This window comes from Scyliorhinus canicula, chromosome 7, assembly GCF_902713615.1.
Source record: "Scyliorhinus canicula chromosome 7, sScyCan1.1, whole genome shotgun sequence".
Classification (NCBI taxonomy): Eukaryota; Metazoa; Chordata; class Chondrichthyes; order Carcharhiniformes; family Scyliorhinidae; genus Scyliorhinus; species Scyliorhinus canicula.
This window is the reverse complement of record NC_052152.1, coordinates 73,943,260-73,970,214: the sequence shown is the minus strand read 5'-3', so window position 1 is coordinate 73,970,214 and position 26,955 is coordinate 73,943,260. Positions and strand designations below refer to the sequence as shown.

The following is a 26,955-nucleotide window of genomic DNA, read 5'->3' as shown; positions in this document are numbered from 1 at the left end:
TCAACCCACAGCAGAATATGTACAGAAATCAACATGTTCAATAAAACAGTGTTGGACCATCTCCTGTGTCGGAAGCCTGTTTCTCGTTTTACTGCATTTAGTTGCAGTCAATGTTAGACCAACACAGCTGACACATCATGCAGCAGTCAATTTACAAACAGCAAGGTTTCACAAACAGCAATGAGATCATTTGTTTTACTGATACTACTTTTTTTTAGTATGAATTTAGAGTACCCAATTATTTTTTTCCAATTGCGGGGCAATTTAGCGTGGCCAATCCACCTAGCCTGCACATCTTTGGGTTGTGGGGGCGAGACCCACGCAAACACGGGGAGAATGTGCAAACTGAACACGGACAGTGACCCAGAGTCAGGATCGAACCTGAGACCTCGGCGCCATGAGGCAGCAGGGCTAACCCACTGCGCCACCATGCCGCCCCCCTTACTGGTACTACTGGCCACAATTCGCAAGAACTCCCCATTGTTATTTGAATAGTGTTATGGACTTTTACGCTGGACTGAGAGAGTCGGCAAGACCTTGGTTTAACATCCCATGTAAAATACAATGTAGCACTCTCTCAGTACTGCTGTAAAATGTCAGACCAGATTATATGCTCAAGTCTCTGGAATTGGGCACAAACAGTCTGACACAAAGCTACCACAGAGCCAAGGCCGGTACCGTCTTCTTTTCAAAAGCTATATTTAGAACATTTTCATGATGAACTCTTAAAACAGAAAACAACGTAGAAAGTTAAACCAGAAAAATAGCAGTAAAATGACTTGATACTTTTTTAAAAAATGTTAATGCAATAATAATAATAATCTTTATTAGTGTCACAAGCAATGAAGTTACTGTGAAAATCCCCTCGTCGCCACACTCTGTCACCTGTTTGGGTACACAGAGGGAGAATTCAGAATGTTCAATTCACATAGATTCTCAAGCTGTGAAAAAAGCATGTTGCATGTCAATACTGAGGATGCTGGGATATGGAAATTAGTAGGGGAAACAAATCTTAATTGAAAGGATTTGGATAGCACAGGGATAAATCGCTGGCTTTGAAAGCAGACCAAGGCAGGCCAGCAGCACAGTTCAATTCCTGTACCAGCCTCCCGAACAGGCGCCAGAATGTGGCGACTAGGGGCTTTGCACAGTAACTTCATTGAAGTATACTTGTGACAATAAGTATGCTTCAATACTTGTTGCGATTTTCAGTTTCAGCTTCAAGAAGTTTGGAAGGAGCCATTTTTCTTTTGAAAAGGTAAGCTTCTTCATTAGAGTGCTTTTTAATGGCTATCAGACAAAGACAAAATTGGTTTTCTATAAATTACCAGGTAAATAAATGGATATATTTCTTCATGTAACATGTAGTCTTTTAGGGTATGGACTTTTGTTTCATGTGATGTGTAATATGGTTACTGTGCAAAACCTTTGTTTCCATAAAATGACATCAGGAATTCCATGAATTGGGTTTACAGGACAACATGGTAGCATAATGGTTAGCACAATTGCTTCCAGCTCCAGGGTCCCAGGTTCGATTCCTGGCTTGGGTCACTACCTGTGTGGAATCTCCCCGTGTGTGCGTGAGGTTCCTCCGGGTGCTCCAGTTTCCTCCCACTGTCCAAAGATGTGCAGGTTAGGTGGATTGGCTGTGCTAAATTGCCCTTAGTGTCCAAAATTGCCCTCAGTGTTGGTTGGGGTTACTGGGTTATGGGGATAGAGTGGAGGTGTGGGCTTGGGTAGGGTGCTCTTTCCAAGAGCCGGTGCAGACTTGATGGGCCGAATGGCCTCCTTCTGCACTGTAAATTATGTGATTCTATGAATATGGCAAGCCACAGTGTACAAAGTTCCTTTATCCAAACACCCCCCCTTACAAAATTGCAAATTACTGGACATATATCGTTCACAAATAAAATTATCACACATGAACAAAAAAATGCTCTTTCCAGCCTGCTCCTACGCACACATCTTTGAAGCGTTCAGGTCTTCTAATGGCATGTGTGTGAATTGTTGGTTGTTCAACTGGTGTCTGCTGGTTGATGTTGCTTCTCTGAGGAATGTGGTTGCCATAGCAAGTGTTGCTGCTGTGGTAATTGCCACTGCTGATCCATTACATTTGTTGCGGAAGGGTTGATGCTGGAACTGATGATCATTCAGTTCCTTTTTGCAAATTCAAATCTGATGTGAAGGATAATAATAATAATATTCTTTACTTTTGTCACAAGTAGGCTTACATCAACACTGCAATGAAATTACTGTGAAAAGCCCATTGGCGCCACACTCCGACGCCTGTTCGGGTACACTAAGGGAGAATTCAGAATGTCCAATTGACCTAACAAGCACATGTTCCGGGACTTGTGGGAGGAAACTGGAGCACCCTGAGGAAACCCACGCACACACGGATAGAACATGCAGATTCCGCACAGACAGTGACCCACGCCGGGAATCGAATCTGGGGCCCTGGTGCTGTGAAACAACTGTGCTACCCACTGTGCTACCTTGCACCAAGGAGTAGGTTCTCCAATTCTCAGCACTAATAACTTTATCACAGAGTGGAATTTGTTTTTCTGTCATCTCACTTCGATTTTGTCGCTGGCTTCAGTGGGTTTTATCTGCCGGAGGGGTAGTCTGATGCAGCATGACGTTTGTTGTTTAATTGGACTACTTTCCATTCCTTCAGTAGGTGTTTCTCCATTCTAGGATTGCCTTGAACATATTTATGCTTGATCTAAATGATTTTTTTTGATGACCCTGTTCGCAATTTTTACCACTACTTCAGCTTTTCCATTTGACTGGGAATAGTGTGGAGATGATGTGTAGTGCTGAATATCCCAGTCAGATACAAAGTATCTGAATTCTTCATGAAATGAGGTTGCTCATCACAATGTTAGGGATGCCATGATAGCTGAAGTGTGTTTCCAGGCGTTCGATGATATCACTGGTAATCATTGACGTCAGTTGGTCTCACTCCCCATAGTTTCAATAGTAGTCAACTGTGGCGAGATAATCAGTTCCCACGAGTGTGAAGAGATCTATTTCAAACTTATCCATGGTCTGCCTGGTATGTCATGAGCCATGAGTGGCTCTTTAGCTTGATGTTCATTACAGGTACTGCACTGCCTGATGTGGTCCATAATCTCATTGCTCATGTTTAGCCAGTAGAGCACTTCACTCCCTCTTATTGGATTCAATACCTTACATGGTTATGCATTTTCTTTCTTATCTCTTTAGGGATAATAACTCTGTTTCCTTTGGACACGTTGCAGTCTTGAGGCAATCACATAAACTCTGTAAGCCAAAACTCTTTTAAGGTAACAGGTGTGTCCTTGACGGTTTCAGGCCATCCTCCCTTTGACTACTTCCTTTAATAATTGAAGAGTGCCATCTTGTGTAGTTTGCTTGAATTAAGCAAGTTGCTTGTCTGTTGATTTGTTCAGCAGTCACTGGCCTGGGGCGGGATTCTCCCCTACCCGGCGTGACGGGGGGTCCCGGCGTAGGGGAGTGGCACCAACCCACTCCGGGGTCGGGCCTCCCCAAAGGTGGGGAATTCTCCCCACCTTTGGGGGCTAGCCCCGTGCCGGAGCGGTTGGCACCAGAAGACTGGCGCAAAAAACCGGCGCCCCCGGCAGCGGGGCTGGCCGAAAAGCTTTCGCCGGTCGGCGTATGCGCCGGCAGTGACGTCAACGGCCAGCTGCCGCTGACGTCACCACTGGCGCATGCACGATGTGGATTTCTCTTCCGCTTCTGCCATGGCGGAGGCCGTGGCGGTTGCGGAAGGAGAAAGAGGGCACCCAGGGCACTGGCCCGGAGTCTGAGCGGGGGGCCCCGATCGCGGGCCAGGCCACCGTGGGGGCACCCACCGGGGTTCAATCCCCCCCCCCCCGCCCCCCCCAGGGCCCCGGGGCCCGCTCGCGCCGCTGATCCCGCCGTTACAGAGGTGGTTCAAACCTCGGCGGCGGGAGAGGCCTCCCAGCGGTGGGACTTCGGCCCATCCGGGCCGGAGAATCACCGCAGGGGCCTCGCCGATCGGAGTGGCGAGATTCCCGCCACCGCCACTTCCCGGGTGGCGGAGAATCTCTGCCACGGCGGGGGCGGGATTTTTGGCGGCCCCAGGCGATTTCACCGACCCTGCTGGGGGTCGGAGAATTTCGCCCCTGGTGTCATGCGAATCACTGCAAATCTCTTCTGCTAGATGGAGGCTTACTTGTTTCAGCTGAGAGGAGGGGATTTTGTTTAGGGTCAACCATCTGGAACTGAACATCTTCTTTCTTTCCATTGTACTGAACTCTCAGCTTAGTTTGTCTTTGTGAGGTCAGCATTCTGCCATCATAGAACTTCAACTTTACCTTCAACAGTTTTATTCTCGGGACACCGCCTGCAACTTCACACAGGTCTGTGAAACTCACCTGTATGGGCGGCACGGTAGCAGAGTGGGTAGCACTGTTGCTTCACAGCTCCAGAGTCCCAGGTTCAATTCCCGTCTTGGGTCCCTGTCTGTTCGGAGTCTGCATGTTCTCCCCGGGTCTGCGTGGGTTTCCTCCGGGTGCTCTGGTTTCCTCCCACAAGTTCCGAAAGACGTGCTTGTTAGGTGAATTGGGCATTCTGAATTCTCCCTCTGTGTACCCGTACAGGCGCCGGAGTATGGGGACTAGGGGATTTTCATAGTAACTTCATTGCAGTGTTAATGTAAGCTGACTTGTGACAATAAAGATTATTAACTTCCACAGAGTTGCAATCTCCATCGGACTACCACTCTGGATGAACTTAACCTCACTTTAATTCCAAAGCCCTTACCTCGACCAATCATCCATACTCAGGCTGGATGAAACAGGAACAGCAAAGCACCAGCTGCATCATCGAGTAGTAACTGGGGGACAAGGAAGAAAGGAACTAAATGCCATAAAGGAGATGTTTAAAAAGGGCAATTTAAATGGACCAGGTAAGTTTAAAAGGTAAGTGGTTCAGGCAATTGGGGGATGACCATGAGGATGAGGGGGCAGACTAGATCGGAGAGGTGGGGCATACCGGAGGAGAAGCGGGGGGGGGGGGGGGGTGGGGTGGAACAGGAGGGAAGAGGGCGGACCAGAGAGGGGTGCTGGTTCAGGCTAGGGGAAGTGTGGTAGGTCCCCCTGGTGTCTGTGTGAAGTGTCCCATGCAAGTCTGGGTCTGGGTGATTAAATAGTTATTCTGGAGTTAGAAATTATTTTTTTCCCTTCTAATTCAGGAACGATAAGGGTAAAACTGATGGAACCATCTGAAGTTACCGCTTTAAATTGCGTCCGTTGGGTGGTGACCAATCCAGCCCAATTGTCCAGAGGAAGTTGACACTTCTGGGCAATTGCTGAGTAAACACTTATGTGGAAATGTCCGAGAGGGATTCCCCAGCGTATCTTTGGGCTACCCCCTGGAGGGGTTCTACAATTCATGGGCATTATTCATTATGCACTTTCAAGAATCGGATTACATCGACCATTAGGATGGGAAGTTGGGGGGAGGGGGACTGACTGTTTGTGTTAATGGTGACTATAGGTAATTCCTGATTCCTTTTTGTTATTTGTTTATGAGGATTGGATTGTTGTTATTGATCTGGGGATTGACATTGCGTCCGTTACTGATTATTGTTGGTGGGTGTAAATTTAGGAGAAAATGTGAAAAAAGGAGAATGTAGAAAAAAAAATCTTTGGGGTATCCCCTAAATGCAATGCTGGGAACCAAGAAATTATGGGATGATGTTGCACATTGTACCAGTGTCTATCTGACACTTCACATAAACACTTAATGCTCTCATTCTACAGTCATCATTGAATCAGTCACAAACCTTTTTTTCTTTGAGGCTTGAAGCTGCCAACTTTATTCATAATGATTCGTCTGACATCTCTCCAGTAATCATCTTTATGGACTTGCAGTTTGAACACTACTTTCTCCGTGCTGGACATGCTTCCTTTTTTTTGTGTGGAGTCCTCCATTGTATATTCTGTACTCTGACCTTCATCTTTATGCTGTCCCTTCTTTAATTTTTGCCACTGACTTGTGCTTGGAAGACTTTGGCTGTCTCTCAGCAGAGTGCAAGGCCTTGCTAGTTCTCCCAGCAATACCTTTCAGCTGATTGACCATTTCAGAGCTTCTGCACATCAATAGTTTTATTGAGAATAAGTTTCTCATCTCTCAGCAGACTGGCTCTCACACAACCATCTATTGTTCCTGAGACAGTCCTATCTAATAATAATAATCTTTAATAGTGTCACAAGTAGACTTACATGAACAATGCAATGAAGTTACTGTGAAAATCTATGATGAGATCATTCTTCAATTGCCCAAGCTCACAGGATTCAGGTAGATGTTTCAGTGCAGTCACATACTGATTGTCTCCACCTCTTCTGGAGTTCTGGTGTTAAACATATACTGCTCATAAATAACATTAGTGGAGGTTCAGTGTGGGTCGTCAAGGCCTCCAAAATTTCATAGGTCTGGCTTTTCCACTCCTCAGTGAGGCCTAAGGTGCAATATAGCTTCTCTTACTCTTTCCCCAAAACTAGTAACAGAATTATTACTCTCATCAGTTCAGGTTTCTTGTTCACCTCTCTGGAAATCTCATAATCCTATCATTGAGATTCAAATATTTTGAATACATTGTCAAATCTACCTACAGATCCATCGAAGCAGGAACTGGAACATTCAAAGCCATAACGACTCATCCAGCAATCAATATCCAAAATTATGTATTGTACAATGTACAAAGTTGCAGACGGAGGTTTCAACTATTCTTTTTTTAAAAAATAATCTTTATTAGTGTCACAAGTAGGCTTACATAAACACTGCAATGAAGTTACTGTGAAAATCCCCTAGTCACAACACTCCGGCGCCTGTTCGGGTACATTGTGTGAGAATTCAGAATGTCCAATTCAGGTCCAATTCACCTAACAAGCACATCTTTCGGGACTTGTGGGAGGAAAGCGGAGGGCCCACACAGACATGGGGAGAACATGCTGACTCCGTGCAGACAGTGACCTAAGCCAGGATTCGAACCTGGGACCCTGGTGCTGTGAAGCAACAGTGCTGACCACTGTGCTACCATGCCACCATTCTCTAGTTTTTCAAAGTTCCTGGCTCTCTTACAGCTTCAAAATCCAATCAGCCCCAGTGACACGCACACTTTGGAGCCATGTGATGTGTTAAATGGCGACTGCCCAAAACATTTAGTTACATAAAATGACATCAGAGGTTATGAGTATGACAAGTCACAGTGTTAAAAAGGTATTTATCCAAACAATTCATCCAATAAATAAATGAAGCTTAGACAATAAACTAATTTACATATTTCAATTCTGTAATGGTAATTACGGTTACTAAAAGATCTCTTAAACAGACAATCTTTTATTCAGAACAATCTTGAATAATAGTATAATTCTTTCATAATTTCCACTGGTTGTTTTTTGGCGGTGAAAGCAGCCTTATACAACAATGAAGCTAATAATAATCTTTATTAGTGTCACAAGTAGGCCACTAACACTACAATGAACTTACTGTGAAAAGCCCCCAGTCACCACACTCCGGTGCATGTTCGGGTACACAGAAGGTGAATTCAGAATGTCCAAATTACCTAACAGCACGTCTTTTGGGACTTTGGAGGAAACCAAAGAACCTGGAGGAAATGAAAATGAAAATTGCTTATTGTCACAAGTAGGCTTCAGTGAAGTTACTGTGAAAAGCCCCTAGTCGCCACATTCCGGCGCCTGTTCGGGGAGGCTGGTGCGGGAAACACACGCAGACACAGGGAGAACGTGCAGAGTCTGCAGTGACCTAAGCTGGGAATCAAACCCAGGTCCCTGGCAAGCAACAATGTTACCGTGTCCCCATGCAACCATTTATTCTATTAATCAATGTGAAATACAGGGTGAAAAGTTTAATGTCTGCCATGCTGAATTTATTCAACAGCCCTGAGAATATAGTGATCTTTAGTGAAGAAAAATCACTGCAAAATTGTTTCAAATTTCATTATCTTGTTTTTTTGGGTGGGGGGAAGCCTTTTTTGCTAAATTAGTATTCTTCGCGACGTTTGTCTCAGCAATTTTCATTAATAGACAAAAGCAGGTGTGTCCTACAAGCAGTAAGTTTACATAGACTTACATAGAATTTACAGTGCAGAAGGAGGCCATTCGGCCCATCGAGTCTGCACCGGCTCTTGGAAAGAGCATCTTACCCAAGGTCAGCACCTCCACCCTATCCCCATAACCCAGTAACCCCACCCAACACTAAGGGCAATTTTGGACACTAAGGGCAATTTAGCCTGGCCAATCCACCTCACCTGCACATCTTTGGACTGTGGGAGGAAACCGGAGCTTCCGGAGGAAACCCACGCACACACGGGGAGGATGTGCAGACTCCGCACAGACAGTGACCCAAGCAGGAATCGAACCTGGGACCCTGGAGCTGTGAAGCGATTGTGCTATCCATAATGCTACCGTGCTGCCCCCTGTTCTGACATGTCTGTAGAAAACTAATTTTGCTACGCTTTTCAGCTTTGTAGACTTAACGCCTACTTATTGAAGTCTCTCCAGCTGTGTGATAAGCAAGCCACACAAACAGATTTCAGGCTTCTCAGAGGCTCAGGCCTTATGCATTGCTGAAGATGTTTCAAAACATTATTCTATAGTCGCACATAAAAACCTTTCAGTAAAACTGTCTGTTTTACAATAAAACAATGAACAGGGGAACACCCCAAATGCTTTACAAGAAAATAGACACATGGTCTGAATCTTCCACTTAGTGACAATGGCCACAAAGATGAAAGTTGAGCTTGGGAATTGGGCAGAGAAATGGATAGGATAGTGAACCAAAGCAGTGAGGGAGTTTTAGGCAACAAAAATGTAGTGCCTGAATCTGCAGACACCAATATTAGTATAGAAGGATCAAGGGACGAGAAGTACTTGGGTATTAACACAGTAAATGGTATACGTGGAGACATAAGGCAGGATGAAACATTAAGGTAGGGTGGAGAAATACCATGGAGTGAGCTAAGATGAGAATTGTCAGACATGGAAGGGAACTCCCCGTCTGCGTGGGTTTCGCCCCCACAACCCAAAATGTGCAGGGTAGGTGGATTGGCCATGTTAAATTGCCCCTTAATTGGAAAAAATAATTGGGTAATCTAAATTTAAAACAAAAAAAAAGACATGGAAGGGATATTGATCTCCAGGAGGAAACAGGTGCTGGGAATTCTTTTGAGCTCCTTAAGGAAATTTAAGGTGATAACACAGATCAAAATCACATATATGCATCAAAACCTCCAATCTGAGCTACAAGATAGATGAAGATTACCGAGAAATAGCCAGCCTAGCTATTGTGTTATACTGTTTAATCACCCATCTCCCCAATGGCTGACTTCAGGCTGTTGGGCACATGCATATGGGTCTACCACTGGAAATGAGACTGTAATTAAGCTGGAAAGTGGTTTATTTTCAGAAGGGACTCTCCTCTGATCATAAACACAATTTTATCCCCGTGTCTGCGTGGGTCTCACCCTCACAACCCAAAGATCTGCAGGGTAGATGGATTGGCCATACTAAATTGACCCTTAATTGGAAATAAATAACTAAACAAGCACTATTTTAGACTGGTGTTACCCATCCTGGACAAATTGATGGGCTTTGAATTACAACATTATGGCTGCATTTTTCAAGATGAAGGTGGTGCTAAATTACATGCGCGTGCTTATGTTGAGTAAAAGATCTGCTGAGATTTACTGTTCTTGGATAATTATCTTTGGCTCGTGAAGGATCCTAGATGAAACATTTGCAAAGTCCTATTGAGGAAACAGCCGGTAAGCTAATCACCCGAGTGTAGAAGTGATTTTGCACACCTTTTCAAGTTTTATTTCTGAATTGTTTTCTGTCCCACCTGGTAATCTAGAAGATTAAATGAATGACAGTCCAGCATCTATTTAGCTGTATTTTTATACAAGAATGAAAGCTTATGTTGTCCACCACAATTTTATTTCCAGAGTTTTTCTCCTGCTGTTTTTTTGCTGTGCCAGAGTAATCCAACTGCATTAGTATAACTACTATGGCAAAAATGGAGGTAGAAACAACTACCTTCTCCAAATCCGCTACTGATGACAGCTGAATCAACTATTAGTCATGTAAGGGACTACAGTGCAGATCATCGTGCTGCTAATCCATGTCACACTACGCTAGATGGTGGAAGGCACTGTCCACCATCTTCTCCAGTGTAATAATTGCATGATCTGCCCTTTTCACATTTCATGTTTCAGGGGTTTTAATCTCTTCAGTAAATGTTTATTTGAAATTACTAAAAATAAAATTGTCCTGGCTTGTCCTCCAATACCGTGATCCTGGCTGCAGCAGTGAAATTCAAGTCCAAAATGTACAAGGACAGTGTGGTAGCCTACCATGGATACATTTAAGACACTAGTCACCTGCATATATTTATTGCAAAAATGTAATTGTTATATAATCCCAAAGATTTATTAGCTATTGAAAACTGTACAGAAATGCATTCATTACTAACAATGAGCACCAAATGTACTTACAAAAAACTACGGGGAAAATTCAGTAAATAATACAAAGGAAAATAATCTGAATTTTATTTGTTTACAGATTATATGAAGCACATTGTTAAGTACAATAATGTCACAGAGGATGGTTTTGTTTACAGGCACAGGGACATAAAACTTCCTTCTCAAACCAGCTGACATTTTATCAAACATTTTATCCCAGTAAAAAAATTCTGCACCCATTCAAAAATTTCCTTCGACTGCCCCAAAAACTGATCAAATCCATTAAACAATTTGATTGTTTAACAGCTAAAATTATTTTTCATAGTGTGTAATTCTGTCTACACAATAAGCAACTATTAACAGCTTTAATACAGTTTGTCTTTCACTTTTTAAATAATTTTAAAAAACATATACATTTTCTCTTATTGCCCCACATTCATCATTTTTTCATTATCCTCTGAAAGTCTTAATAAATTGGAGCAGCACCAGGCAGTTCTGAACATGGTCTGCACCACAGCCTCTGGCATGACAAGTACAATGAGGAGTGCTCAAGCTCGATCAATAGCACAGCATCTGTTGCCAGTGCACAGTTAGAAAAGTATTTTCTTCTTTAAAAGTTCCTAATATCAGAATCGCAAATTTAATGCCAAATATGTTTCTGACGAGACAGTAATACAACTAATTTCATCCAGGTGCAGTGGTTAATGGCGCTGATGAATCTTTCTTGCAAAGCACGAAACAGAAAGACTAGAAATTGCTGCAATATGAGGCTCACATTAATTTAAAAAGAAAGGAATGAAGATAGCCAAATGAAACAATAGAACATTTACCTAACTGCTACATAAGTGCGACTTCAGTGCAATGCAAAGTCTGTTTTTTCAAGCATGTTCCAAATTATTAAACAGCAAAGTTTACACTGTGTTTATTACAGTAAGGGAGGAGTTAAATTGCAGCGGTTAAAGTTTTCAAAAATTGCAATTCTCGCAGACCAAAGTATTCTGGAATGATTTCAAACAAATTTACTGATTAAAAGAAACTCTCTCAAGAATAAATATGCTGCTTTAGATGACTGGTTTCTGAAGAATTTTGATTATGGTTAATTCCTGCGCTTCCAAAACATCTTTTACAGCAATGGAATGTTGTCTCATATCACATTTTCTTTTAAATCATGTCTGTTCCCCCATTTTCAGCCAAAGATGTCTACTGTTTTGTAGAGGAATTAAGAATTTTGTCAGTTATATCATAAGTTGCAGCTCTTCCATTTGATGTTTATTTCAATTTACATGCTGCTAAATGCATCAGAGGCCAACTTGTGACATTTCAATCCTTTGCAGATTTCTGTAGAAAATAGAAGTGGGACACTTTCTTGAAGCTCAAAAAATATACAAACCTGAAATATACTGCAATTTTCTCATTTGTTTTAACCTTCCAATTTTATCAGGTAAATAAACTGTATTTGAAGATTGCTTCAGAAGATTACTTCAGGTTGTATTTTACCCAATAATGGTTTCTCAAAGTAGCATCCTTTTTATTTTGTATGTATTATAAAGATTTAGTTAGGGAGAAAACACCAGTCTTTTTTGCACACCTCCTGCCCCTTCATTTATGGTCAGATGGAGGTACATCATGTGAAGCAGGATAAGCCATATCTGGAGTTATTTGTTTTAAAATATAGATTTTGCAGCTCATGCAGAACAGGTATTGCTAATACATACATATTTTTACTTTAAACTGCTAATTTAAGATTAAGCACAGAACTTTTTTTTAAAAAACATATAGCGCTATTTGTTTTATTTTTACAAGATAAAGACATTGGCAAAATATAATTCTGGAAAAATGTGTACACTTGTAGAAACATGGGCATGTCTTTTTTTTTTACACAATATATGGAAAACTCAATTAGCTGAGAGAATTCTGCCACGACAATGCATTGCTAGACCACACTTAACAAAGAGGAATGAAGCACGTCTGGAAAAACAGGTAAAATGGAGTTAGGCAAAGACCTTTTGTCTCAAGGATACATATGTCAGTTGAGGTTTTTTTTCCATTAAAAAGGTGAAATTGTAATAAAAATCCAGATAAGGACTGAAAACATACTATTACCATAATACACTGCAGCATCAGAAACTTAAGTGGAAAAACACAACTACAGCCTAAATACCAAATGAAATTTCAAAATACAGAAGGATGTGCTGATAACATGGATTTCAGCCAGTAAGCAGGCAAGCACATGAACTGTAGCACTTCAACAAAACCGAGCAATGATACAAACTAATAAGGGACCACATTTGCCATCAATAATTAATCCGAAGCTAAATTGTACTTGTAGAAAATAGCTAATTTTGGGTCCAGTAATTATATAATGGCAGGGACCAAAAACTGTAGCTGATTGGTTGCAACTAGTTTATTACATTCATCTCTCAAGAGCTGACACCACGTTGAAGAAATGTCCATTTAATGGATTTCTAAGTCAGAGGACATATTACTTTTCAATTCAGGCTAGATCTCCAATCGATGACACAATACAAATGGAGAGGGGAAAAGTTAGTTCAATATCAGAGTGAACTTAACTTCGAAGTCTTGAACAATTAATGTACATAACAATGAATGTACACAAATATTATTTATCATACAATGGATGTACTTGAAGCAGCTGCTTCCTAACTTGAAAATAGTTCATGGTAACCCCTCGACCAAAACAGCATCCTTATGATGCCGAGAGATATGCTGGTTCTTTTCTGAAGGCCTCCGGAAGCCTTTCTTGCAGTAATCACAACGATGTGGATAGTCCTTTGTGTGAATCGAAATAACGTGTCGTTTAAAGCCTGAAGCATCTGTAGTGCTATACTCACAGTACTCACACTGATAAACCTTTTTGCCACTGTGGGTCTTCATGTGCTTCTTCAGCTCAATCTGTTGCCGAAAGCCCTTTTTACAACGTTTACATCTGAATGGCAGATCCTTGGTATGAACTGAAAGAATATGACGACTAAGAACAAAAGGGTCTGCAATTTTAAAGTCACAGTGCCGACACTGGTGTAGTTTTTTACCCTTGTGAGTTGACATGTGTTTCTTAAGCTCGGAGGGTCGATGAAAACCCTTGTCACATACCTCGCACTTGTGGGGGTAGTCCTTGGTATGGACTGAAATAATATGGCGCTTCAAATCACTGGAGTTGGAACTTCTGTGATCGCAATGTGTGCACTGGTGGGTCTTGTGTCCCTGATGCATGATGGCATGTTTCTGCAGTTCTTTGGCATCTGTGAATGTCATCAAACAATGCTCACATTTGAATGGCAGATCCTTGCTGTGCTTTGTCTTCATGTGGGTTTTCAGGTTTGAAGCATCAGCTGATTTGTAGTCACAGTACTGGCACTGATACGGTTTCTCTCCAGTGTGGGTTCGCATGTGCTTCCTCAGCTCTGATGGATGGCGAAATCCCTTGCCACATTCCACACATATATGAGGGAAATTTTTGCTGTGCACGGCCAAGAGGTGACGATTCAGAAGCCCTTGCTCCGCTGTCTCATATTCACAAAATTTGCATTTGTGCATCTTCGTGGCTCCCTTTTCGCGATGAACCAACTTATGAGAAACCAGTGCTCCTGGATGAGAAAACTCCTTGCCACATTCATCGCACTCGTATGTCTTCTCCACTTTGTTCATGAGCATGTGGCTCTCTAGGTGGTTGTGTAAACTGTTTTTTTTGTTGGTAGTGTAATCACAGTCAGTACACTGGTACTTTTTCTTAGTAAGTTGCTCAGGATGATTTTTCATGTGTCTCTTCAGGAAGCCCCTGGACTTAAACTTCTTCCCACAAATCATACATGGATAAACAGTTATAGGATGTCCATCAGGCCCTATGATGATTGCTTGAAAATAATAAAGAAAAAATGGTCAGTGTTCAGCTCTAAGATATATATTATGCGGTTGTTAAGTTGCATGGTTTTATTAACTTACGAATTTTCAAGAACAAAAACTAGAATTTCATGACAATGTGTTTCCCCAAAGCTTCCTGACAGAAAGTTCACAATTTTCTGTAATTAAATTTTAATTTGTGCCATGCTGGCAGCTGTTACGGTAGCCCCTCCCTCATATTTCAATTACTTAAGAAGCAGAGCGCTATACAATCTTGATTAATGCAGTTTGTGGTTAGCTGATGCAAGCCAAATTGGCAGCAAAGGTGTTACAGGTGGCCTTCATATCCTACAGAAAGGGAGCGAGACAAAGAAAGTAATGAATCCCATTCCTAATTGCAATCCAGTGATCTCTGCTGTAAAAAGTGGATGAAAGGGCTGGCAGGGTTAGATAGATACGTTATGCATATTCTCAGGGCCAGCCTGCTGACCATTATTGTTTGTGTTCGCATAGTAAGAAAGATTGGCCGAGTGAGCCTCCGGAGAGCACCTAAGCCCTTTGAAACCAGTGTAAGCCAGTGGCCCACCAGAAGAGGAACAGGGAGTGGAGGTTTAAAAAAAAAGCACATGACAGCTTAAAATAATAATAATCTTTATTAGTGTCACAAATAGGCTTACATTTTCACTGCAATGACGTTACTGTGAAAATTCCCTAGTCGCCACACTCCGGCGCCTGTTCGGGTGCACAGAGGGAGAATTCAGAATGTCCAATTCACCCTTTAGCGCCTGGTGGTAGATGGAAAAAGTTACGTTCTACTAGATTAGAAGAGACGTGTTCCTGTAGAAAGTTCCAGAGTTAGCCTAATTACAATAAAGTAATTGACCAGGGCAGCATGGTGACACAGTGGTTAGCACTGCTGCATCACCGCACTGAGGACCCAGGTTTGATCCCGGCCCCGGGTCACTGTCCATGTGGAGTTTGCACATTCTCCTCGTGTCTGCATGGGTCTCACCCCCACAACCCAAAAATGTGCAGAGTAGGTGGATTGGCCACGCTAAATTGCCCCTTAATTGGAAAATAAATAATTGGGTACTTTAAATTTACAAAACAAAAAGTAATTGATCATATTGCAACTGAAATTAAAACCTATCTGGGGACCGGGGTGGCAAAAAAGTTGCATGCTGGCAATCCTCAAAGAGAACAGTTGAAAGAACACAGACAGCTGGCCACTTTCAATGAAAATTCATTTTTGAAAAGGATAGATATTTGAGCTGTACTTGAAGCCAACAGCAATTTTAGGCAAAAACATAGTTGTTGGGTTCAAGTCCCTTGATGTCCAAAGATTTATCATTCTCCTTCCTGAATACACAAATATACTCAATGTTCTGACATCCATGGCTTTCTGTGATAGAGAATTCCTAAAATCCACAACCCTTTCAGCGATGAATTGTTTTTCCATCTCAATCCTAAATGGCTGACCCCTTAGTCCGAAACTGTGATCCTCAATTCTAGAATTCCCAGTTAGGGAAGTATCTACCTAGCATCTCACTGTCAAGCCCTTTAAAAGCATTATATATTTAAATTAAATTATGTCCCATGGGTCCAAATTCTAGAGGATGTAGACCTATTCTATTCAATCTCTCCTCTTGGGGCAATCTGCTCATAGTCGGAATCAGCCCTGTGAACTTTTATTACACCCCCTATAAGGCAAGTATATTTTTACTTAGGTAAGGAGACCAAAACTGTACAATATACTCGAGGAGGGGCCTCTCCAATTCTCTATATAACTGTCGTAAGACTTGTTTACTCTTATACTCCAATCCCTTTATAATAAAGGCCACCATACCATTTGCTTTCCTGCTTGCCTGGTGCACTTGCATGTTAACTTAGTGATTCATGTACAAGGACACCCAGGTCCCTCGGAATACCAACATTTCTCAGTCGCGCAACATTTAAAAAATATTCTGCTTTTCTTTTTTTCCATCCAAGGTGGATAACTTCACATTTCCCTACATTATATTTCATCTGTCAGGTTGTTGCCAATTACCCTGCTATGTTCCTTTGCATTTTCCTCTCAATGTACTTTCCAACCCAACTTTGCATCATCAATAAACTTGGACATGTTACACTTGACCTGCTCATCTAAGTTACTGATCTAAATTGTAAATAGCTGAGGACCAAGCACTGATCCTTGTGGTAATCTTATACATACAGCCTGTCAACCTGAAAATTACTGGGTATTGTTGATTTTTGTTTCTGTCTGATAACCAATCCTCAATCTACTTGTGTATTCACTTCTTGTGTGGCACATCACTGAATATCCAGTGACTGGTGCAATAAACATGGGGGGGAAACGGTCAGTGGACCAGTGAAGGAGTTACAGAGTACCTAATTCACTGTTTGATGTCCGGAATACTGGAGGTACACTTGCAAAACATGGGTGCAAGGAGGGTTACCATGTTGGCCATTTAGAAGTATCCACCTCAAAGTTCAGCCAGACAGCATGTCTGGCAGGCTTCATAGCACTACCGACAAGATCTGGGAACAGGCAGCATAAACTTACGCAACTGTTACATTTATCAGGTGCCTATCCAACATACATCTGCCCAAGTGTTGCTAGGATCATAATATTCTAAGATACAAGAGGAGTAGGCTATTTGACCCACTGAGCATGCTTCACCATTCAATAGAATCTTGACTGATTTAATTGTGGCGTTAATTCCACTTTCCCGCCTGGCCCTAAGACCACGTCAATAAAAAAATATGTCTAACTCAGCCGTGAACATATTTAATGACCCAGCCTCAAGGGAAGAGAATTCCAAAAACAAACAATCTTCAGAAAATAAATTCCTCCTGATCTCAGTTTTAAATGGATGGCCCTTTATTTTGAAACTGTGCCCCTGTTCTAGATTCCTCCATGAGAGGAAACATCCTCTCAGCATCTACCCTATCAAGCCCCCTCAGAATTTTACATGTTTCAATCAGGTCACTTTTCATTCTTTCAAACTCCAAGGAGTATTGGCCCAACCTGTTCAATCTTTTCTCACAAGACAACTTGAGCCATGCCAAAAGCTCTCACCTGACTACATTTTTCCATTGCTGATCATGCATATACATATATATATATATTTCAGGTATAATTTGCAAAATAAGTAATGACACGCATCTTCAAAATGGCTTCATGAAAACATATAGCACTATTGCTGCCTCATATTTTCACTTACTAGCAACCGCAACGGCTGCAGTTTTGGTACAGTTCCTTTATTTTTAAATTTAGAGTATCCAATTCTTTTTTCCAATTAAAGGGCAATTTAGCATGGCAAATCCACTTACGCTGCGCATCTTTCGCTTGTGGGGGTGAGACCCATGCAGACACGGGGAGAATGTGCAAACTGCTCAATGACCCAGGGCCGGGATTGAACCCGGTTCCTCGGTGCCATGAGGCAGCAGTGCTAACCACTCAGCCACCAAGCCGCCCCATTGGTACATGTTCCTGTCATTGTTTCAGACCCTTTTTCAATTAACCATGTCCAGACTACATTACTGCAATAAGGCAGCCAATGTGACAATAGGGCAGAAATTAGAAAAATTTGGCTATCTTGGAGGATGCCATCCAAAGTGACCTTACCTACAAGAGTATTTAAGTAGCAAAAGGAGATGCAAGGGAGCAGTATCTGCTGATAGGAAACACATTTTGCTTTCAGGCAGTCTCCAAAACAAGTATTAAGCAGGCTTTATTGTTTTGCTTCCAACATTGGATGAGTTTGAGTGTGTTCAATGTAGTGTGGCAGCAGACCAATGTTTTGGTAAGTAGGTAGGGGTAGGGCGTTATGGCAACAGGTACAGAGGCTGACAGTTGCAATGATAGATAAAGAAAATTTCCATAGTGCAAATTCTGGTTGTGTCTAATCTAACTTCAGGGCCAACAGTAGAAGTCTCTTAAACATGTATGTAGGTTTGCAGCAAGTTGTTGCAGAAACACAGTGCAGCATAAAGCAGGACACAGACATTTCAGTTGGTGATCAGCCAATACCAAGTTCTTGGTCACACTGCCAGAGGAGGTGGCAAGTGTATATCAGGTACTTTCTTACAAGCATTGAGGAAGGCTTTTTTTATATTAAAAAGAAAATGAATGACCAAATATTCCAGTATTACTCTGTGAGTGGTGGATCTTGATCGACTGAATATTAGAAAGGTATCAACAGACAATTGCAGGAAATCTCTGCAAATAATTTCTGTAAATATGGAAACAGGAAATCATAGAATTAAAAAAAAAAGTGCAGAAGGAGGCCATTCAGCCCATCGTGTCTGTACTGGCTCTTGGAAAGAACGCCCGACCCAAGCCCACACATCCACCCTATCCCCATTACCCAGTAACCCCACCCAACACTAAGGGCAATTTTGGACACTAAGGATAATTTAGCATGGCCAATCCACCTAACCCGCACATCTTTGGACTGTGGGAGGAAACCTGAGTACCCGGAGGGAACCCACGCACACACAGGTAGAACGTGCAGACTCCGCACAGACAGTGACCCAAGCCGGAATTGAACGTGGCAACCTGGAGCTGTGAAGCAATTGTGCTAACCACAATGCTACCGTGCTGCCCTGTAGTCAATTTTGCCATGTTTAAGGTTACCAGTTATTAAATGGGATCGTAAAAATGTTCCTCCATTACGAATGCTGACCGTGCATTAATAAGGAAAATTATGTACCTGTCTGATACTGTCTACTTTCAAGTCTCCTCCTTTTCCTTGACCTTGGTTTTGCCAGCCTGTTAAGCTCAGTTGTTCCATCTGCTTGTAGAAGGTGGCTGGCAGTTCCATTCTTGTTTTCTACAGTATCAGAACTATTGCCTGAGAGAGGATAAAATATGGTAATCTGTTTCTCGTATTCAGTTGAATATTTTATGTGGATACTTCAATTTATTTGAAAAATGCCATTGATGTATTTTCATATACTATATATAGAATTAAAAAAAACCAAACGATCTCATAATTCATTACATTAATGTGCTATCCTTTGTTTAAATAGTTGTATTAATTAAACACACAATCAATATCGATCCAGAACTATTGTCAAATTGAGTCTCATCTACTGTTTCAACAGTAGCTAACGCGTTACGTAAAGTCCAAAAACAATGCATTCTCCAGTTTGTATTTGGTTACTTATATAGTAAAACTAAAAGAATCATTACATTAACAACAATATGCTACTAAGGAAGCACAGGCCCGCCTGCTGATGGTGGGCCCCGATCGCAGGCCAGGCCACCGTGGGGGCACCTCCAGGGTCAGATTGCCCCGCGCACCCCCCCCCCCCCAGGACCTCTGCCCGCACCGCCAATCCCACCGGTAAGAGAAGTGGTTTAATCCACGCCAGCGGGAGAGGCTAGTCAGCGGCGGTACTTCGGCCCATCATTGCGGGCCGGAGAATTGCCCCGTGGGGTGCCCTCCGACCGGCGCTATTTCCGCCCCAGCCGAATCTGGGGGGGGGGGGGGGGGGGGGAGAGAGAGAGATGAGAGAATTCGGGACACAGCGGGGGCGGGATTGACGCCGGCCCCGGGCGATTCTCTGACCCGGCGGGGGTGGTCGGAGAATCCCGCCCCAGGTGTATACAATAACACTGGTAATAATCCAACTATATTTTTGAAATTAGTTATAGAAACTTTAATGAATTTTTACAATATTTACCATATGCAGTAGCCCAAGCTACGGGCACAAATGTTTTGCTAATGTCTGTGTCTTCAATTTGTTGATCATGACCTACTGTTGCATCATCTTCCCCTACGATGACTTCCATGTAAACTTCATCTGCAATATCAGTACAACCTGTGAAAACCAACAAACAGGCATGAGGAGTGACAGAAAATCTTTCTCAATTCCTTCAAATTAACTCAATTTATAAATTGCTACCGAATCTTTCAGGACAATGTGGATACAAGTCTCTTGAAACTAGAAAATTGTGCAGATAAACATACCTCAAAAAGGTTTGCATTTTCAAATTGTTTGTGCCATTAAGACTCAGTAGAACTAACATTTTGAACAAGCTGATCAGCATTATTGCAATTCCAAACAGAAAGACGAGATGTTCCAGCAGCCAGTTTGGTTTTAGTCTTTGAATTTGACTTGTGGCATAACATTGGTCTATAATCGATGGAGCCTTCAAAGAAAAGGTGAGTAGCCATATTTTTAAGCCAAGGATTCTGTGATCACTGATTAAGTTTTGCTGGTTTACAGCAACTAAGAAAAATTATTTTATTGAACGAGATAAAAATAGCCTCAGCGAATGCCAATTTAGTCTTTTCCTCTCATCCATGGTATAGCCACATACATGACTAACAGTCAAAATATTCAGCCAATTTTACCATTCATTCTCATTGGGATGCCACTAATATTTCACAACAGTTAACATATTTAAACTTGTTCACATGTAGATTTTCATTTTTCCTTTCACACTTACTTTTGCCGAACTCAATATTTTATGGCACTGTTTATGACGATTAAGGAGCAGTTCTACTCATGCTACTGAGTATTTTTTTATTCGTCCATAGGATGTGGGTGTCGCTGCCTAGGCCAGCATTTATTGCCCATCCCGGAGAGTATTTAAGAGTCAACCACATTGCTGTGGATCTGGAGTCACAGGTAGGCCAGACCAGGGATGGATGACACATTTTTTTTCTCCAAAGGACATTAGTGAACCAGATGGGTTTTTACAACATTCGACAATGGTTTCATGGTTACCTTTACACTTCTAATTCTAGATGTTTATTGAATGCAAATTTCACCATCTGCCATGGCGGGATTTCAACCCGGGTCCTCAGAGCATGGGCAGAATTCTCCGACCTCCCGCCGCGAATCGCGCGACGCCATTCTCCAATGCGTGGCAAAACAGGCGCCTGCACATGGCGCACGGCCGCTCGGAGAATCGACAAAACGGTCGCAGCGCCGATTCTCCGCTGGAGCAGGGATCGTCACGCTGGTGCTGTTCGAACATGGTAATGGTATAAAGCAGCGTCAGCCAGTCGTGTTGGCTGACGCTCTGGGTAGAGGTGGGTGACAGCGTGGAGAGGGCCATGGGGGGGGGGGGGGGGGGGGGGGGGAAGAGAGAAAGAGAGTGGTTGACGCGTTTGGGCTGGGGAGCCGGAACGGCACGGCCGTGTCTGTGGGCAGTGTGGGGGACGCTGCCAGGGGGGGGCACACATCCGGGTGTGTTGGGGGAAGGGCCCCACACATCCGGGGATGTTGGGTTGGGGGGGCACACATCTGGGGGTGGGGATGGGCAAGGAACGGTGGGGACGACAAAGGCTGCGGGCGGCCACGGCAGGGCGGATCAAATGGTCAGACCCCATGACGGCGGACACGCGGTTGTCCACCCAACCCGTTCGCTTGGTAGCGCAGGCGACCCGTCCGTCCTGACGTATGCCAGACACCCGCACACCCCCCCCCCCCCAAACTGGCAGCACCCACCAGCGGGTATGTCCAGGGTGGCACACACAGGAGCCCCCCCATTGCGGGCACTGCCACCAGACAGTGGCCCTGGCAGAGGGGGCGGCCGACAGGTCTCAGGGCATCGAGGGGGCAGGGGTGGGGCGCGTGCTGGAAACCCTGTCTACTCCCACCCCCTACAGATAGTACAATGTTTAGCCATCTTCCAGCGTTGTTGGCCACCGTGGCGGGGGCTGCTGCCCTGCATGAGGCCCAGTGGGAGCTGGAGCACGAGCTTGACAGGGAGGTGGCGGAGCCTGTTGTAGAGCAGCGGGCTGCAGTGGGGCACATGGAAGCCATCCAGGCCGCAGGGCCACACGCCCGAGAGGCGCAGGAGGAGCATCACGCCGTGCGGGAGCCACAGCAGGAGGATAACAAGGAGGAGGAGGAGGGTGAGTCACGCCCATGGAGGCGTCCGATGCGACAACGTGTGTACCGGCCCCACATGTCCTTCGCGGACGTCCCGGATAGGGTGTGCAGGAGGAGACTCCGGCTGAGCCAGGAGACCCTAATTTGGGGTGGTTCCAGTCACCGAGTGGGGATCTGTCCGGCATCCCCAAGCCATCAGTGCACCCAGGCCGTCACCGGCGCGCTGTACGACATTGTGGACCGTTACATACAATTCCCTGTGGACCACGCCCACCAGGATGCCCGAGCAGCGGGTTTCGCCGCTGTTGCCCGGATACTCATGGTGCAGGGGGCGATCGATGGAGTGCACATCGCCATGCGGCGCACGTCGGACGAAAGGGTCATGTGCCTGAACAGGAAGAGTACATTCTATGTTATGTTCTAAATATTCAATGAACATGCAGGTGATCTGTGACCACAGGATGGCGATCCTGCACATCCGTGCCAGGTACCCTGGCAGTGTGCATGACTCCTTTATACTCTCTCAATCATTCATCCCCACCATGTTTGAGGGACACCCCCCCACCACCTGTGGGACTGGTTGCTGGGCGACAAGGGCTATCCTTTGCGGTCGTGGCTGACGACGCCTATCCGGAGGCCACAGACCGACGCGGAGCGCCGCTACAATGATGCCCATGCAGCGGCCAGGAGTGTGGTCAAGACGTGCCTTGGGCTCCTGAAGATGCGCTTCAGGTGCCTGGACTGCTCTTGGGGGTCCCTCCAGTACCTGGAGAGGGTCGGCCGCATTGTCGTGGTCTGCTGCGTCCTGCACAACATAACCCAGCAGAGGGGTGATGTGCTGGAGGAGGAGGAGGGTCAGGATGAGGGAAACGCTTCTTTAGATGAGGGGGATGGTGAGAGGGAAGCAGATGCACGGGACATGGGGGATGGACGGCAACAGGAGGCTGCCCAGCGCCGGCAGCTGGACCAGCATGCATGGCTGTTGCTGGTAGCTGCACGTTTCGGCTACCACGGTGGGGGTCAGCAGTGATGGGCATGGGCACAGACAACAGAGTTCGGCACCTCCCCCACCACCGACCACTCACACCTCCCCCACCACCGACCACCCTCACCTACCCACGCCACCACATCACCCGCATGCATACGACCCCTCCATGACACATTCACCTGCGGCATAACGGAATGGGGGAAAACGGTTGATGGTGTAAGCGGGTATGGTACAAGGCACGGAGGATGATGACAGCCCGCTGTGCGATGGGCTCTGAGCCATACATCGTTCGACAATGTCGGACTCATGGCCACATCACGACCCTTCACGCGGCCCAGACACTGCATCCCATGGCCCTGGCGTATGGCTGGGGGCGGGTTGGCGTGAGAGAACTGTCGGGGGGCATGTGGCACACGCGCTGGAGCTCAACTTCTATCGCAGCGCCGCTCACACACACTGGCACACAGTCCCTGCCCGCATCGGACAGAGTTCAAAGGCAGCTCATATAGGTGTGGAATGCGTTTATTAACTGATGCCCTGCACATGTGCCCTAGCCCATCAAACTATTCTGTGCCCTACAACCGTGCCAACTTACTCATCGGTGTCTACCTTTCTGGCCTTACGGGCCCTATGACTACGTCTCGGTGTTTCCCCAGACAATACAGCAGAACTGGAGGTGGACTCCTGTGATTCCTGCCCTGTGACTAGGGTCCCCTTTGGCGGCTGTTTCCTGGGGCGGCCTGGCCTATATGGGCCAGGCTGCACCTTGGGCAATAGGGATGGCGAATTGCCACCCTGTTCTGCCCGCTGCCCACTAGATGCACCGGGGGAGTCCGAGGTCGCAATGCGTTCTGGCATGCCCCAGAAGGGGGAGCCGGAACGGGCCCCAGCACCACCTCCTCCCTCGGGGTGCCCGGTGGCCCCCAGGGCTCTCCATGGGATGTGCGTGTGAGCGGATCCAGCACCCAGGGCACTGAGGCAGCAGTGCTAACCAATCAGAGGGTGGTGGTAGTCTGGAACTCACTTCCTGAAAGGGTGATGGTTGCAGAGACCCTCATAACATTTAAGAAGAATTTAGATGTGCACTTGTGATGTCAAAGTATACATGGGTATTGGCCCTGTGCTGAATTCTTTCCATTCACTACCCCCTCCACCCACACCTATGTACAGGCGTAAACTTTGCTGGGGTGCCCGGTCACTCAGGCAGCAGCGCGTGGCCTGGATGTTAGGCAGGACGCCGCCCATCAGCATGTTGAGCTCCACGTCGGTGTGGATGGCGAGCTGCAGGTGGCAGGGGATGATGCGGGTCTTCTTGTTGTCCCGGGCCATGTTGCTGGCCAGCTCGAGAATCTCGGCGGTCAGGTAGTCTGGCACACCTGCATCCCATCAACCTAGTGGCCCTTGCGCAGCAACCAGTGGATGTGGTTGATGGGGAACTGCAGGCCAGCCCAGGAGGTGCGGGTCTTGGCCTTGGCTTGCCCTTTGCCTCCAGTTTTACCACAACTCGACATTGTTCAAATGGGATTGGAATACTTAGGTGGTCGTTTTTACCGGTGCAGACCTGATGGACCGAAGGGCCTTTTCTATGCTGTACATCTCTATGACTCGAAAAAGGCACTCACTTGTTTGAAGGTAGCAGTTCTCCTCTTGCTGTGATGTATTCACTATGACATAAGTAAATGGAAGTTATTGATCTTTTGACTAAAGGACATCATACAAGCACAATAGTTAAATCTTCAAATCATTAAAAGAAACAAAAGAGTTTCCTATGTTTAATCTTGGCATTATAATGTAGTGATTATGGTACAGACTCAGCATTCCAGAAACTACGTACCGCAATCCTATCATGGCAAGTGATGAAACAGAATTCCATAAATTTGATTATTCTGGCATCAGCAAAAAATATTGCAACCGAGTGGTGTTTAAAAAAGAACTGGTAGTGTTAACTGCATTTAACTCAAAAGACGAGTTCTAATCTTGTTTTTACGGAAACATATATTTTAGACAGTCCAAAGATGTGCAGGTTAGGTGGACTGGCCATGCCAAATTGCCCCTTGGTGTCCAAAAGCTTGGGTGGGGATATTGGGTTACGGGGTGGAGATGTGGGGTTACGGGGTGGAGATGTGGGCTTAAGTAGGGTGCTCTTTCCAAGGGCTGGTGCAGACTCGATGGGCTGAATGGCCTCCTTCTGGCACTGCAAATTCCATGAAATCTAAACATGTATAGAATATTAATTGCTTTAATGATTATTGTCACCCAGCACCAAAATAAATCAATTTCCCTACAATTTAAGGTTTGAATTCCAAAAGGAGGTCCAGGAAAGATTAAATATAATTTGACTCATCAAAATGCCTTTAATTTGTCAAGTCTTTCTTTAAAACTCTCAAAGCGTTTTCTGAAAGTACATTTTATTTTAGTTCAATGCAAAAAATGATGTTGATTTGTACCAACTACTTACTTATATCCTCATCTTCCTGGCTGGGATCATTAACAGTCATGTAAACCATCTTTTCTCGTGATATTCTGCCTACATTGCCCTGATCCAGTAATCCGACTGCATGATCATTATCAGGTTCACTTTCGCCAATATCCACTGTTCCACCTTAAATTACAAAAAACAACAACTTAGTAGTGCCCCAGCATTAAAATAAAAGCAAATTTCTGTGGATGCTGGAATCTGAAACAAAAAACAGAAAATACTGGACAATCTCAGCAGGTCTGACAGCATCTGTGGAGAGAAGGGAACTGACATATCCAGTCTAGATGATTCTTTTGTCACAGCTAGAGAGATCTGGAAACAGGGTCAGATTTATACTGTTGTGGGGGGAGGGCGTGGAGCAGTGGGGCTAGATAAAGGACCAGCACTAGGTGGAGATTGACAAATATGTCATGGACAGAAAGACAAAAGGAATGTAAATGTAGGTAACCAAGCCAAGAAGAGTGCTGATAGTGGCACATTAAGAGATCAAAATGTGTTAATGCCAGGACAAAGGTAAGCTGTGTGTCAAAGAGCAACCTGAAACAGGGAACAGATGGCCCAAGGGGGGTGGGGGGACAATAGTGAGGGAGTAATGGATGGATGGAAGAAATGCAAATGAATTGATAGAAATAAAAATGGGTTGAAGCTGGAGGAGGGAGTTCACAATCGGAAGTTGTTCAACTCAATATTAAGTCCAGAAGGCTATAATGTGCCTAATCGGGAGAGGTGCTTGCTGTTCCTCTAGTTTGCACTGGCTTTCACAAGAACATTGCAGCAGGCCAAGGACGGACATATATCTGACCCTATTTCCAATTCTCTCTAGCTTTGACAAAGAGTCACCCAGCGTTAGCTCCCTTCTCTCTCCACGGATGCCGCCAAACCATCTGAGATTGTCTACTATTTTCTGTTTTTGCGCCAATATTAAAAGTTCCCTCACAATCAAGATTTTCTACTGTTTTTCCCTCATTCATCACATTTTCTCATATTGTAAAGAAATATTAATTTCCTATTCCCAAATATATTTCTCAACTCAGTGAGTGTGACTTCTCAGTTACATAACACAGGCAAGATTACAGATTGTAGGAATCTGAGAATGTGGAAATTATGGACAATAGGGTCAGATTTATACTGTTGTGGGGGGAGGGCGTGGAGCAGTGGGGCAGCAGGGTAGCATGGTGGTTAGCATAAATGCTAATTCACAGCTCCAGGGTCCCAGGTTCGATTCCCGGCTGGGTCACTGTCTGTGTGGAGTCTGCACGTCCT

The 26,955-nt window shown here is 44.6% G+C and overlaps 1 protein-coding gene across 5 annotated transcripts in view; it reads right to left on the bottom strand.

Annotated features, from left to right (window-relative positions):
- Positions 1 to 10,569: 10,569 nt before the first annotated feature.
- Positions 10,570 to 26,955, bottom strand: part of LOC119969053 (zinc finger X-chromosomal protein-like) — a 46,737-nt gene continuing 30,351 nt past the window's right edge. For all 5 annotated transcript variants that reach the window (XM_038802231.1, XM_038802227.1, XM_038802229.1 and 2 more), the window contains 5 exons: positions 25,672 to 25,815; positions 24,836 to 24,877; positions 20,063 to 20,200; positions 19,087 to 19,227; positions 10,570 to 14,385 (listed from right to left, as the gene is read on the bottom strand). In XM_038802231.1, the coding sequence (XP_038658159.1) occupies positions 13,190 to 14,385; positions 19,087 to 19,227; positions 20,063 to 20,200; positions 24,836 to 24,877; positions 25,672 to 25,815 (1,661 nt within the window). In that variant the 3' untranslated portion in view covers positions 10,570 to 13,189. The remainder of the gene's footprint in view (positions 14,386 to 19,086; positions 19,228 to 20,062; positions 20,201 to 24,835; positions 24,878 to 25,671; positions 25,816 to 26,955) is intronic.